General features: G+C 41.5%; 1 protein-coding gene across 1 annotated transcript; it reads right to left on the bottom strand.

Moving 5' to 3' along the window:
• Nucleotides 1-1377: 1377 nt before the first annotated feature.
• BCDIN3D (BCDIN3 domain containing RNA methyltransferase) lies at nucleotides 1378-13804 on the bottom strand. Its single transcript, XM_015821911.1, has 3 exons — nucleotides 13792-13804; nucleotides 3172-3417; nucleotides 1378-2517 (listed from the first exon to the last, which is right to left on the bottom strand). The coding sequence occupies exons 2-3, from the start codon at nucleotides 3388-3390 to the stop codon at nucleotides 1909-1911; spliced, it is 828 nt and encodes a 275-aa protein (XP_015677397.1). The 5' UTR covers nucleotides 3391-3417; nucleotides 13792-13804; the 3' UTR covers nucleotides 1378-1908.
• Between the last annotated feature and the right edge of the window lie 800 nt (nucleotides 13805-14604).

Here is a 14604-nt window from a genome sequence, read left to right as displayed (position 1 = left end):
TAAGTTCAGAACTCTATAAACTATTTTCTAGATGAGTTGATACAAGAGTCTAATCCGGTGCTCATGGGGAAAGCCAAGCTTTTAAAGCATTACGGAAAGCCCATAGCATCAGGGCCATTCAGATCTGGATGGAGTGAGGGCAATGGCAGAGATTACTGTTCCAAAGGACACAGGTACAGTGACAGAGAAGGCATGCCTCCTGTATCCCGCTATATGGCTTTGATTCATGGAAAGACCTGAAGTATGTCTACTCCGTTGGATTCTGTTGGACAGGCAGGCATAATCGGAGATTAGCAGTCCTGCTAATAATTCTGTGCCATCAAAGACTTCATAGGTGATAACCAGTGAAGTGAATTGCACTCGGAAGCTGATAAGAAGCCAATGTAGCTCTTGCAGTAATAGTGTTAAACAGGCATACAGTTGTAGGCCTATAACTACCCATAGTACTGCATTCTGGACCAACTAGAACTCTAGGTGACCTTCAAAGGGCAGCCCCATGTAGAGCACATTGCAATAGTCCAGCAAGTAATTGTGAGCAGAGCCTCCCAATCCCAAAAATTGTGCACCTGATGCATTAGATGGAGTTGACCACAGCTGCCACCAGCTCAAGCAGGATTTGTGAGTCCAAGAGGCCCCAAATTATGTGCCAGTTCTGCCTGGGGGAATATGTAAGTAAAAACAGAATTAATGGGCACAGTGGTGGTGTTACCGTAGATTTTTTATGTCAGCCAAATAATAAAGCTCTTAGTTTATTCTTTTGATCTGTTTTATATGTATATTTAAAGTTATTTAGTTATTTATCAAACTGATATAGCTACCCATCTTATGAATGTAACTCAGGGTGGCATAGAATAAAAATAGAACAATTAAAAATAAAACTTTAAAAACTATGAAACAATTAAAACATAACTAAATAACAGAAGAGTGCCTTCAATACATGCAAACACAAGTAGTTCTCAATCAGGGCTGGCAATTCTATTGCCAAGCAACATGGTTATTAAATGAAATATTACATGACTACGATGGACTTACAACCTGTTGTTATTAAACTGTTCACTTGTGATTGTTAAGCAAGACATCACATACAGTTGCAGGAATTGGGCATGTCTAATTTAATGAAAAGAAGCGCTAGGGGTGACATGATAGCAGTGTTCCAAGGGGGGGTCAACCTGTTCTCCAAAGCACCTGAGGGCAGGACAAGAATCAATGGATGGAAACTAATCAAGGAGAAATTTTATGACAGAACAATTAATCAGTGGAACGAACGACTCACCTCCAGAAGCTTCTTGGATGAGAAGCAAAACATTTTTCAAGGAAAAAGTATGCCTCAATGGTCCTCCCTAAAAAGCATTGCCATTTATATTGTCACAATATAAATGGTATCAAGAAACAAAATACAGAGCCGGTACAGAGCTAAAAGAAAAAGGCAAAAATGATATCGGGCTTTATTTCAGAAGTAAAAGAAATCAAATTTCTGTGATGAGAAAAGAATCGTTAAACTTGTGAGATGCAGAAACTCAGCATATCTATTTTTCTGTCAATGTGTATTTGATATTTGGAAAATAATTTCTGATATAAAAATGCATGACTTCCAAAATCCCATGTTATTCTTACAGTTCAATCACAGCATGGCAAAAGAGTAAGTTGTCCCAATAACCTGCCACTTTCCCTTTGACTAAATGCAAGAATGTAGGTTAAAGGTTTTCCTGTCCAGTTGTGTCCAAATCTAGAGCGCAGTGTTCATCTCCGTTTCTTAGCCGAGGGAGCCAGCGTTGTCCAAATACATTTTCTGTGGTCATATGGCCAGCATGGCTAAATGCCAAAGGTACACGAAACTCTGTTACCATCACACCCCTTCAACAAGCCATAACGCCATCAATAACACCATCATTGAGCCATTGCACTTCTTCAACAAGAATATACAAATCCTGAATTATCCCACATGTTTTTCTCTTTCGATTTAAACAGCAAGAGGCTCCTGTCCCAGCTAGTGCTTCCAAAGCAGCACACAAACTCCATGGCACAGTCTCTCGTCAAGATCTGAGTTATCTTCTCAGCCATGTTCCCTTTGATGGTGAGCGAATGGAAATGGTCAAAGTCATTCCGGCCCAACTTCCTCAGGCGCCGAGCAGCTGCACGGTAGCACTTCCACGGCTGGGGTTCAAGGAGTAAATATGTACATTTAGTCGCAAGGCAAGATAAGAATTTCACCAGACCACTGTCCCCATGATTCAGATGGATCCACATAGTTATAGACATGCAGAAGCAAATATCAAACCAACAGCGGCCAAATTTGTTCAAGTAGGAGCTCAGCAGGGTCTCTCTTGCACTGGGGTCCATGATATCGAGAGTGGTGTAGGAAATGGAACCAGGGAAAGGGCTGTGTTGTTTGGCTCTCTCAATCAGGTCTGCGTCAATGTCACAGCAGAGGAGGCGGAAGTCCTTTTCATCCAGGGAATGCTCTGGGTTGGTATGGTCAAAGCCAAGGAGGTGCCTATAGAGGGCAACGCCAAGTTCCTGAAGAGAGAAAAGAGAAAAGTCTCTCAATTTTTGCTCTAACATTTCCCTAGTTACCCACCCCTAGACTAACTGTAATTTCCCCTCTATGTTCCTAAACGAAGTTCAGTCAAAGCATAGTTCATGACTTCAGCAACTCAGATTCAATAGGACACTGGCCGAATTCATCCTGGCTAACTGGCTAACCCCATAAAGGAAATTCAACTGTCTATATAAGCACCTGCCTATATAAGTCTAAATCCAACTGTCTATATAAGCATCTTATTTCTTAAGGGTTTCTTGAAGTGAGCCATCTATGGGCTTATAAATGTGGCTGAACTATAATGTCAAATCATCCCTCACTTTTGCCAATTAATGCTGGGGAATTGTTGAGCCAGTTCAACACATCTGGAACATACCAGGATGGGAAAACCTGATCTACAAAAAATGCTTTGATATTGATAGCCTGGATTGGCCAGATATGCTTTGCAGTTGGGTTCTCTGGACTTTGGGAGATTGATACCAAGATCAATAATGACTGGAGTAATATGAAATAATTGATTACGTACGGAAGAGCTGAATGCCTATTTGCAAGCAAGAGGAAACAAACGGGGAAGCAGCTGCAGTATGCAAAGATGCTGAGACCTCCCCCTCCCGCTCCCTTCTCTTTCTTACCCCCGAGTTGCATCCAACATCCAGGCCCAAAATGGGACCCGCAGGGGGGCTTGGGAACAGCTCACTCAAAAGAGTCGCAGGTAAGAGGCAGACGCGTCCCTCGGGCGGATGGAAGCAGGAGTAGTTGGGGAAATTTCCGTACGGCGCCGCCCCGCCTGGCAGAACCGGGGGCTCGGCGTTCGCAAGAACCTTGCAGCGCGCGCTCACGGGCGCCGCCATGTTAGGGCCAGTAGGTTTTCGTTCCGACTAGGAACGGAGGAGCAGCAGCGGAGGTTCCGGGGGGTAAAAAAAAAAAAAAAAAAAGGACGATTAATAGGAGAAGGAAGGAATCGAAGCCCGTAGCGTTGGTGACATCTTTTCACGATCGCGTTCGCTTTGAGGTTTCAATAGAGGCAGATTTTTTGTAGTCTGGGCTGCAAAAAAAAATCCGGACTACAAGATGGCTGCAAAACAGGAGTGGGCAAAAAAGAGGAAGGGTGAGCGGCAGAAGCGCTGAACGTGGGAAGGGCTTGCTTCTGAGTAGGTTAGGATAGGATCCGGATGTCTCTGGGGAGCCTTTTTTTTTCTAAACTGCCTAGAGTGACTGAAAGTGAGTGGGTGGCCATATAAATTCTCTAAATAAATAAATAAATGAATGAATAAAAACACAGATGCACCGTGAATCTGGATCAATCTGATCCGTGGATCTTCTGAAACCATCATCAGAGTTTTTGCATCATCCCGGTTTACAGGGACTGAACTGCAAATTGTGGTGCCAGAAGATGGATCTGAGGCACAGACTAAAGGATAATGTGCTAACTGGCAGATGGATGGAAGCTTACAGGTGCTAACTGGCAGATGGATGGAAACAGGGTTCTACCCAATATAGGTTGTAACTAGGTGTCGTAGAACTCAATCTCTCCCTTTTCTTTAACATTGTTTTACATTATTAGAAAGGAAAGGGTCAGTAGACCTCAAACTATACACAGGGATTAAAGGTAGTCCTGATTTATGACCATTTTCTCTGACCGTTTGAAGTTACAGTAGTGCTGAAGAAAGAAATTGACAAATGGTCCTTGATATTGCAGCAACCCCATGATCACATGATCAAAATTCAGTTGATTGGCAGCCCACCCGCTCTTATGATCACAGGGACATTTCCACTCCCCACACTTGCCGATCTCCCCCTCCCATCTAGGCCCCTTGCACCCAGCGTGCCCTGCCACCCCAGCTGAATTTTGCCATCTTCCTACTCCCACTGCTGACCAAGCATATCTGACCTGGCCCTTCATGAGACAGATGGTGCCATGTGGCCAGCAGTTCCTTCACAAAGGAACAGGATAGGCACACCTCATCAGCAGTGGGGACAAGAAGATGGTGAAGGTCAGGTGGAGTGTAGGGCAGGGAGGGCTGCTGGGACTTTGTGCCATGCAGCTGGACTGTGACTTCACACTGGGACAGCTGTGACTTCACACTGCTGTTGGAGCTTTCTGGGACAGCTGTGACTTCACCTTGCACTGCTGGGCTGGAACTTTGCACCATGCTACTGGAGTGGCTGGGGCTTTGCACCATGCTGCTGAGCTGGAGTTTTGCAGTGCACTGCTGGAGTCTCTGAAACGGTGCAACTTCTTACTGTGCTGCTGGGATGGTGCACCAAGAGGCCCCCGAGCCACAGCGTGGCAAACAACTGCAGAGTTGTGTGGTTCTCGGCTGCTTGCCTTCCCACAAGACAGCATGCCAGGTAGCCAAAAGGGCAGAGGGGGGAGTTGAAGAGGAGGCAGTACCTTCAACACTGGGAATGACCAAACCTGGAATAATTTAGACTGGGGTGGGTCCTCAGCTATGAAGAATGCTGAAATTGCTATTGCCAAGTGATGCGGTCACACTTTACGACTGCATTGCTTAGGAATGATAATTCTGGTACCAATTGTGTTAATAAGTAGAGGACTTCCTGTATGAATTAATTGCTCAGCGCCCTCTGATTAAGGAAGATGTTTGGTTCTGTCACACAGCATCAAACATGCAGGGTCTGTCCTAAATAAATAAATAAGTGTGAAAAAGAACTTTATTATTCTGCCAGCAGACAAAGGAAAGATTAAAATTATTATTAAGACATAAGACTATCAGAAGAAGAGCCAGAACCTCTTAGCTACTACAACATGCAAGTAATGTGGTGTGACAACCAAAATACTACGGAAAACTAATCACCTCATCAACACATCGTCAATCTTACCTGAAGTGTTCAACAGTCTTTGCTGGACAAAAAAGCCCTGCCACCATGTTTGTAAGGGTTACCAAAGATTCAAAAAGAGTTTATGCCACTGCATCCAATTTTGAGCGCCATTGCTGTTCTACATATAATATAGCCAAATACGTAGCTGTAGATTTATAGCATTACATCGGACTATGACAGCATATATTCAGGATTCAATTCATTTCCTCAATGAGCTCAATTTTGGACAGCAGAAAGGAGGGCCAACAAAGGAAGAATGCAGGTGAGGATGGGAAGGTGGGTTGCCTGGCTCCCCTTTTTGGGGACCCATACACTGGCCAGATGCCTTCTTCAATGAGCCACGGACACTATGGGAGGATCAAAGGCAGCCTTGGAGATAGTAGCATAGCAGTGCAAAACTGGAATTTGAGTACAGTAAGTGACTAAATTGTTTCATTACTTAAATGAATTTACACTTTAGTATGACTAACTGTGAATCTAATTTAGATCTTAATTTTACACTTCCTATCCACAAATAAGTTGAAATGAAATTTTAGCGTATATATGCATCATCTTGAGTTTTATTTATGTTAACTGTGGAAGGAACTCTGATCTTAAACGATAGCTTAACTGACAGTGCATTAATTTCATAAACAGGAAGCAACTCAGTGTTATGCTGCATACATAATGGTGTTTTGAATATATTTGTATTTGCTTCACTTATTAATCACAGACATCAAAGATGCAACGAGGGTACAGGTGACAACTTGTAAATGTGCCAGCAGATGGGATAGACCGGAAATATAAATATCTAATTTCGATCAGTATAGAATTATTATATTACAGTACTCAAATAAAGAAGGAAGAAGAGAAGGAAGAAAACAGAAATCTACCTTAACAGTCTTTGTACTCTCTCGGTGCTGGATTTTCTAGTAAAATGAATGGGAAAGAGGCAGATTGTATCATATTCTTAATTTTAATAAACCCAACTTACATATATCAGTATTACTACTGATAATGAATAAACAGAACAGCAATCTAAAACATTAGTGGCCCTGATTTAAAGGCAGGCACCTCAATTACCCTCTGAAAAGGCTGCGTCTTGAAAAGCTTATCCAATCCCAAGAGGGGATAATTCTAATTGCCCTTGAAAGATAAACAGCAATGGTGCCCCACAAATCTTGCACATGATGAGGGTGTCTGAAGATGCAAAGGCTCCGAGCAGAACAATCTGAATAGTCTTAAGCTAGCTCATCTGGGAAGAAGCTATTCTGATATTCTTTGAAGCCGTAAAGTATTAGCCAGAATGGCAATTATCCATGGCAAGAGAGATAATTTCCTGGGCCTTCCTCAGGGGCTAGTATCCATTCATATAAATTAAAGGCCCCCAACCTTTTGGGCACCAGTTCCCTGGAGAGAGGTTTTTCCGCGGACTGGAGGGGGTGTGGTTTCACATGCTGCCTGCATCCCGTGGATGGGACTTCACTTGTTGGTGCAGACCGGTTTCTGGCATGCTGCGGACCGGTGCCAGTCCATGGACCAGGGGTTGGGGACCCCTGTGAGCACATTCATACTCAGCAACAGTGCTTTTACATACCAGCAGATAGTGCTGTCTTAAGAAACCCATTTCCTGTCAGGATGCTTTGCAAAGGGTCTCTTCATTATGCAGTTATTGTCTGCCCCAGGCCAAAGGCTCTAGGTTAAGAGAGTCACTGACAAATGACACATGTCTCACAATTATACCAACCTGCTTTGTGTAGCATTCTATTGTGTGAGCTTTCATATCCCAATGATAAAATAAGAGCTAGTTTGGTATAGCAGTTAAGGTGTTGGACTAAGGGTGGGGAAACCTGAGTTCTAGTCAAAACTTAGGTATAGAAGCCAGCTGGGTGACTTTGAGCCAGTCACTTTCTCTCAGCCCTAGAAAAAAGGGAAGAGTAAGCCACTTCCAAAATCTTTCCAAGAAAACTGCAGAAACCTATCTATGTATTTACCAGGAGCCATGACCGACTCAAAAAGATTCCACCGTGGCAAAATTCATTTTCCTGGCATTGCAGAATGATTTATCTTTCTCAAAGGCTGGCTAAAGGAAGAAGAAGAAAGAGACCGGAGAAGAAGTTGGTTGGGATGACCTCAACTGCATATGTGCTTGAAAAGCTTCCTAAATCAAGTCTCTTTGTAGGAGTCATCCTGAAGGCCACCTTGATGGATTCAAGGAGAGAAATCATTTTTTTCACCATTGCTAGAAAATTGTATCAAAGAAGAGGGCTTGTTGGTCATACCTATGGCTGCCTTAACCAGCAGGTGAATGAAAGCTATTGAAGATCCATATTTCTTCAAAATACCCAGAAGGTGATGGCTATCTTAGATTTAGTTATCATGAATTAAATGTGAAGTGCCTCTTTAATCCATCTCGGGTTTCAAACCTCCCCTCTTTTCTTTTCCCTTAATCTAAGTAATTGATTTCAAGACTTGTAAGAATAAATCAGTTATTTTACCCTGGAGGTCAAGCCTTAATAGTATTGGTTCATGGGTTTGGGTTCGTAGTGGCAAAGATTTGATATAGCACAACGGTTCGTCCCCTTTTTCCTGCCTGCACCCAGGATATCAAAATGATGTCATGTGCATGATGATGTCATTTCTCAAACCCCACAATTCCATACTTGTATCATGATGTCTGATGCAAATAATGTTACGTAATGATGTCATCACCTGTGCCATCTTTTGCTCCTTTGTTCCCCTCGTTTGTGTGCTGTTATTTCCTGGGGGGGGGGGTACAGTTGCCTGTGTTTCAGTGAAATCACTGCTTATTCACTCTATATATTTGTTTTAAATTGTTCAACATACCTATCTGTCTTTATTATATAATTTTAAGGTTATTTCTATAATAATAATATTCACAGGTGTTTTTTCACTGCACTAGGATTCATTCTTAGGGAAACAATGTGTTTTGAAGTAAGAATTTTCATATTAAGTTTTATTTTAAAAATGCAAGTTACTTTGTGAGGACTTGGCCCCAAAATCTGTTTTAGAAATCTGTAAATGTCATTTAGTTCAGCAGCTATTTTCTTAAAGTTTTTAATTAAATATACTTAAGGATGAGGCTGTGATAAGAATATTCTGCTTTAGCTTCCCTAATTCGTCATGTTGTAGGAAGGACAGCGATTCTGGAAAGATCTTCTTTTTTATTTTGTTTGCTCTTTGAAATGGAAACCATAAACATCCTTTAAATCTGGAAGAAATGATGTGGTCATGTACTCTCTTTGTGTCCGGAAAGACCTATGCATTCTCCCATTTTTTCTTAATTCTGGCAAGGTGGTTTTACAGTCTTCTCTGGAAGCTTTAGGGCTGAGTCTTTATACTAGATTTTATCAACTTTCCTTTAATGCTCGTCTTACACATACTATCTTTGTAAAGCAACAACTTTTGTTGTGTCCTCTTCCAATGGAAAGAGGGTCTCTCCCCCATCCTTTCTTTCTTTTGTTTTGTAACTATCACACAACATTTGGGTTTTCTTTAAAAAAAAGTAACTCTATTTTTAGATCCATCCAACAGTTCTTCTGAGTTTCCCAGATCAGAATAGTGAGACCACCAATTTCTGGCAATTGTAGAAGCAGAGAGTTTCCAGAGCCACACAAATGTTTGGGGAAAGGGAGAACACAAGTTTTAATGTAAGACGTGGATGTAGAAGAGCTGTGCAAAGCTTCAGATTCAGAGGCAACAAGATACTTTGGAGTGCATAGGAACATTCACATCACCCAAGTCTGAAACTCCTTAAACCAGGGGTCTTCAAACTTGGCCCTTTTCTGACTTGTGGACTTCAACTCCCAGAATTCCTCAGCTGGCTGAGGAATTCTGAGAGTTGAAGTCCACAAGTCAGAAAAGAGCCAGGTTTGAAGACCCTTGCCTTAAACCAGTGGTTCTCAGCCTTTTTAATGCCGCGACCCCCAACTGGTCGTAAGTCGAGGACTAAACTGGTCGTAAGTCGAGGACGAAACCGGTTGTAAGTCGAGGACTACCCAACCGGTCGTAAGTCGAGGACTACCCAACCGGTCGTAAGTCGAGGACTTTCCCTGCCCGGGAGCGCCGCGTATGTGTGGTTCCGCCCCCTGTGCCGGCCGAGGCGTAGCTGGCAAGCGGCAGAGACGGAGCAGGCCGACCACCAGCTGGCCCAGCTCAAGGGAGGTAAGGCACCCGCCGGAAAAGGGGGGAAAAAATGGCGGACAGCCTTGCTTGGCGACCCCCGTGAAATGGTCGATCGACCCCAAATGGGGTCGCAACCCATAGGTTGAGAACCGCTGCCTTAAACCAAACACCAGGATGTGGATTGCATTGCAGCTGTGGAGCAGTCCCAGGAAAAGATGAAGCAGCTGCTTAAAGAAGTTGCAGCTGGGGGGGTGTGTCATGTGAATGTACCTGAAGCACCCCTTTGTCTTTGAATTTGAGGCATTGTACACTCCAAAGAAGAAACGTCACCAACTCTCTTTAATCATTGCACTTGTAGCTCTCATGATTATCCTCTCTGCTTTGCTTTCATTATCACATTCCCTCTGATTAAATTTCTGCCTGGCTGCATAAACATACAGGCCACTCTTGGTGATCTGAGAATTTTCATTAATCCATCTTTTATTTACCATGATACAAATAGGTGGCAAGTGGTCTTAATGTGTTGAAAGCCCTCCTGATTCACATTGTCTTCTTTTGATTTTCTTGTCATTAGCTTGAAAGAAAATGTGCTGGAAGACAATACTGTTCCTCAGAATAAAACAAACGTGTCAGTTTTACTTAACTAGCAGAAACCATTGCTGTGTTTTCTACCTTGTTAACCTGTTTCTCAGCAGGCTGCTTCTGTCCTTTTTGGAGGAATCTGAAGTCAGCTGTTCTTCTAGATATTCAGCTCTCTAAACCATGAATCTCCCTGGGTGATCCTGGGCCACCCACTGTTTCTGAGTTATCTTACTAGGTTGCTTGTAAAAATGAAATGAAGATATGAAGATAAAAAGAAACGTAAAATAATATAAACGCTGACCTGAGCTTTTTTGGGGGAAAAGGGATTTCTCAACCAATTCTAACAAGCTAATACAGCTCTGTGGGAAGGCTAAGAAATGGCATTGGGAGGTTCCAAGACAAAGAAGATCTTCATAAAGATGGCATCTTCCTTTCCTGAGATAATTGGGCAAAGGCCCGGCCTCATTCTGGCCATTTTCTTATGGGTGGATTTAACATTGCATAGCTTTTGACTGTTAGACAAGGAAGCTATTGGATAGAAAAATTCTCAAAGCATTTGAACAAATTTCAGCAGCTATAACATACCTAATCCAGGACATAATGAGAGATAATTGGAATCAAATAACCTTTTATAGTATATGAAAAGAGAAAAGAAACACATCCTATCTTTGTTCTTCTAATCAGGGAGCAAAGCAATAGCAATAGCACTTGGACTGATATACCGCTTCATAGTGCTTTACAGCCCTCTCTAAGCAGTTTACAGAGTCAACATATTGCCCCCCCCACACCCAAACAATCTGGGTCCTCATTTTACCAACCTTGGAAGGATGGAAGGCTGAGTCAACCTTGAGCCGGTGAGAATTGAACTGCTGGCAGCCGGCAGAATTAGCCTGCAATACAGTACTTCATTCTAACTGCTGTGCCACCAGGGCGCCACATCATTAGCAAAAGGCTATCTTCTCTGCTTATGGCTGTAGGGTAGATACTGGACTGCTGTCTTACAGTATTCTACTTCTAATGCCAAGATGATATTATCACCACAATTGCAGAATCCAAAAGCATACTTTGGTTGTGCACACAATTGTATTCAAGCAAAGAATTCCTTCACAACAGAGGTGACCAGGTGAGGCACCCGAAAGAGGCCAGAATCCTATAATGTTTAATGTAACAAAAGGAGCCATAGATGTGGAAAAATCACATGGACAATCACATGCTTTCTTATTCCTATCAATACATGAAATATGTGGTGGTTTTATACTAGTCTGCTTCGGCTTGGAGTGGCATATTTTGGGGAAGTATTCCCCCAAATTCATAACTTGCAGAGTCCTGCTTTCCACTCATTGGTGGAAGAAGAGATTAGTTAGGTTGGAAACAGAAGGGGCAGAAGATAAGACCCTCTTACCTAATTCAGAATGTTAGAGACACACTGATCTAATAAAACTTTTTAAATAATTATATTGGTTTCAAAAAAAGATACAAAGTTAAAAGATTCCGTTCCCGTTTTTCTTACTTTTTCCCTTTTCTGCACTTTTATTCATTTTCAAGCCTTTTCCCTTTTCTTATTTTCTATTTCTGTTGTTTATCTTCAAACAAAACTTTTCAAGGCAGTATGCTGCACTGGCAGTAATTCTCTTAGAGAATTCTTTTCTTTTAAAGTGTGAGGTAACAATAGAGAGTAGTGAATTAGCATGGTGTCATGTTTTCCACCAGCCCCAATCAAAGCCAGAAAGGTGATAGTTCATCTTTGTTTATTGTTAATGAAAGCTAAAATGCCCAGGGCTGAGACCGTTTGGTCTGTTTCTACAATATTTATTCAAGTGCCACTAGTTTCCAGCATTAATTGTGGGTGCTTCATACCTGGAGGTTTTTAAAAAGAGATTGTCCAGAAATAGTATAGAGTCTCCAGCTTGAGCAAGGAGATTGGACTAGAATACCTCCAACCCTGGTATTCTGTATTTTGTATTCTAATCTATTTATTACAGGCCCTGTCCTCAATGACTGCATTGGAGTTTAGTTTTGGACTGCATACCAGATTCTCCACATCATTTATTCTCTGCAGTGGTATACATTTGCTCTATTAAGGTGTGTATGAAAATTTAGTGAACCTGGTCTTCACCTTTTTAGAGGAACTTGATCCATGGAGACAAGATTCGTTTGGAAGGTTGCCCAGGAATGGATAAAGATGTATTTAAGATGAGAATTCAGCTGGTGACTACATGGAAGTACTGATACTGTTCTCTTGGCAATATGGAAATAACTTGCATTTACTTCTCTTCTGATGTTATTTCCCCTTGTCATCTGATTTCCCAATCCTGCAGGTGGCAGCATTTGGCTGATATTCTAAAACTCAAGAGGTAGCCTGATCAGAATCTGGATAGATTTCAAGCTGTAGATGTACATTAAGACACTTGGCTTTAAGCTTGACTGAAAGGAACTATGGAGGGGAGGAATTCCAGAGAATTCTTTAGAAAAATACAACTGCGCTGCTTGAAAAGTTTTTTGTATTTAAGAAAAGAAGACTAGAGTTTTCCAGCAAATAATTTGCTTTTAAAATGTCTTTGATTCACTGAGATTATAGTAATGGAGGCAGGCAACTTTCTTTTGTTTAACCATCTCTGTGAGGAGGAGGAGAAGAGAATCTTTATTTCAGGAATTTTCAAGAAACCTGGTCATACTGATTGGGGAAAAATTGGTCCACCTTTTAATAAGAATATACCTGTCTAAAATTTCTCAGATCTTTACAATAAACCAAAATGCAGCTGTTCTTCACTGTTTGGTTACCTTTGTAAGTAATCTTTTAAGTCCTCCTCCCCATATATACAATTATAATATTGCAGGAATACATGCAGAAGAATTTTCTCTATTGAGTGAAAATCATATATTAAAATACATTATAATAGGGAAAATTGGAGATGTGGTGGCTCAGTGGATTAATGACAGTGGAGATGGTCACTGCTCTTGTGGTTTGAACCCTAACACTGTGTGGTGGGGTGAGCTCCCATCACTTGCCTCAGCTTCTCCCCTCCTAATAGTTCAAAAGTATGATCTATGTGAGTAGATAAATAGGTACCACTTCGGTGAGGAGATGAACTCTGTGCAGGCGGTCAGATTCCTGCCAGCTCTGAACCTTCCTAGTTGTGGTGCCCATTTGGAAGGCAGCTCTGGTGGAGGAAGGGAGGGCTTGGATGGCGCTACAGGAAGAGCTGCTCATCTTTCTTTCTGGTGTGAAGCTAGCTTGCCTTCCTGTTGTGCACCTTGGGAAGCACACGAGCGTGTACCACAACAGAGCTAGTAAATTGGCAGCCAAACTTCTACTCTACATTAGCGTTGTTGTCTCCTGGCTAATGTAACAATGCCATATGCTAATAATAATAATAACAGCAACAACAATAAGGAAAAACTATTTCAAAATATGCGAGAGAGGTTTTACAGACACGTGCAATCTTTTTCTCACAATAATTGGGTTGAAAAGAATGCTATCTATATTTGGTCAATAAAAATACCAGGCATGCAAAATCAGAAAATCTTTTGAAAATGACCAGTGTCCAAGATTCTGCCATAAAACAATGTAAGCATCTTAAATATGTAGGTCTTTCTTGGAAGAAACAGTATTTTCCTAAACATATTTCTATACTCGAATAGTAGCAGCAACAGTAATATATATTATTATACAAAAGGGAAGACTGTATAGTGAGACTCACCCTGCTCCAAGTATTAAGGCAGCTACTTTATGGGGCTACCTATGATAGAACAATGATTTCATCCAAGCTCTGGAAATTATACAAAACCATTTCCTTAAAGGCATAATGATGCTTTTGCCAGGAAGCCTGTCCATTCTTCTCCAGACAATCACTCCGCTTCCTTTAGGAATCGCTCAGATTCAGAAAGCCTGAATTAATACAAATACATTTGTCTGAAGGATAATAAATCCCTAGTTAGCTTGTCCTTCAAAGTGCTGAAGCATCAGAAGGCATGGAAATCATTACTGCAAACATTGTCTTCCCCATCTACAGTATAAATATGCCTTGTTGAATCATCATGAAAAGCTGAGAGACTGGATTTATTTGCATGGCTTAGTAAGCTGAAAGCAGGTCATCAGAAAATTGGCTGTCTCGTTATTATAACTTCCTTGAGAGGTTTTACTCTTAAGAGGGCTTCATTCTACACTAAGAGCAGTAAGTCATGGGCAAATACCACAAAATCCATGGTCCCAGATTGAAGATTTGATTTGTTGTTTGTCTATCTGTCTGTGGAAAGATCCTTAAGGGTTGGATATTGAACATTTAGATATGGAAGATAATGTGTGTGTTTTTCTAAGACTATTTTGCCTGGCTCTCCTAATACATGATTTCGTTCACCCTAGCAGGCAAGTGATTGTAAAAGAGACATCATCTCAGCGTGATGATATAAGTAGAAATTGGAAATTGCACCATATCTCTAGATATAATTTGTGAACCATGCATAAAAATGAATTAGGTTTTCTGTGAAATGAGAAGAAACTATCTTAAATTCGG

This window comes from Protobothrops mucrosquamatus, unplaced genomic scaffold (genome assembly GCF_001527695.2).
Source record: "Protobothrops mucrosquamatus isolate PMUCROS unplaced genomic scaffold, P.Mucros_1.0 scaffold1422, whole genome shotgun sequence".
NCBI classification, from domain to species: domain Eukaryota; kingdom Metazoa; phylum Chordata; class Lepidosauria; order Squamata; family Viperidae; genus Protobothrops; species Protobothrops mucrosquamatus.
The sequence above is the reverse complement of the archived record's forward strand: the minus strand, read 5'-3'. Positions and strand labels throughout refer to the sequence as shown.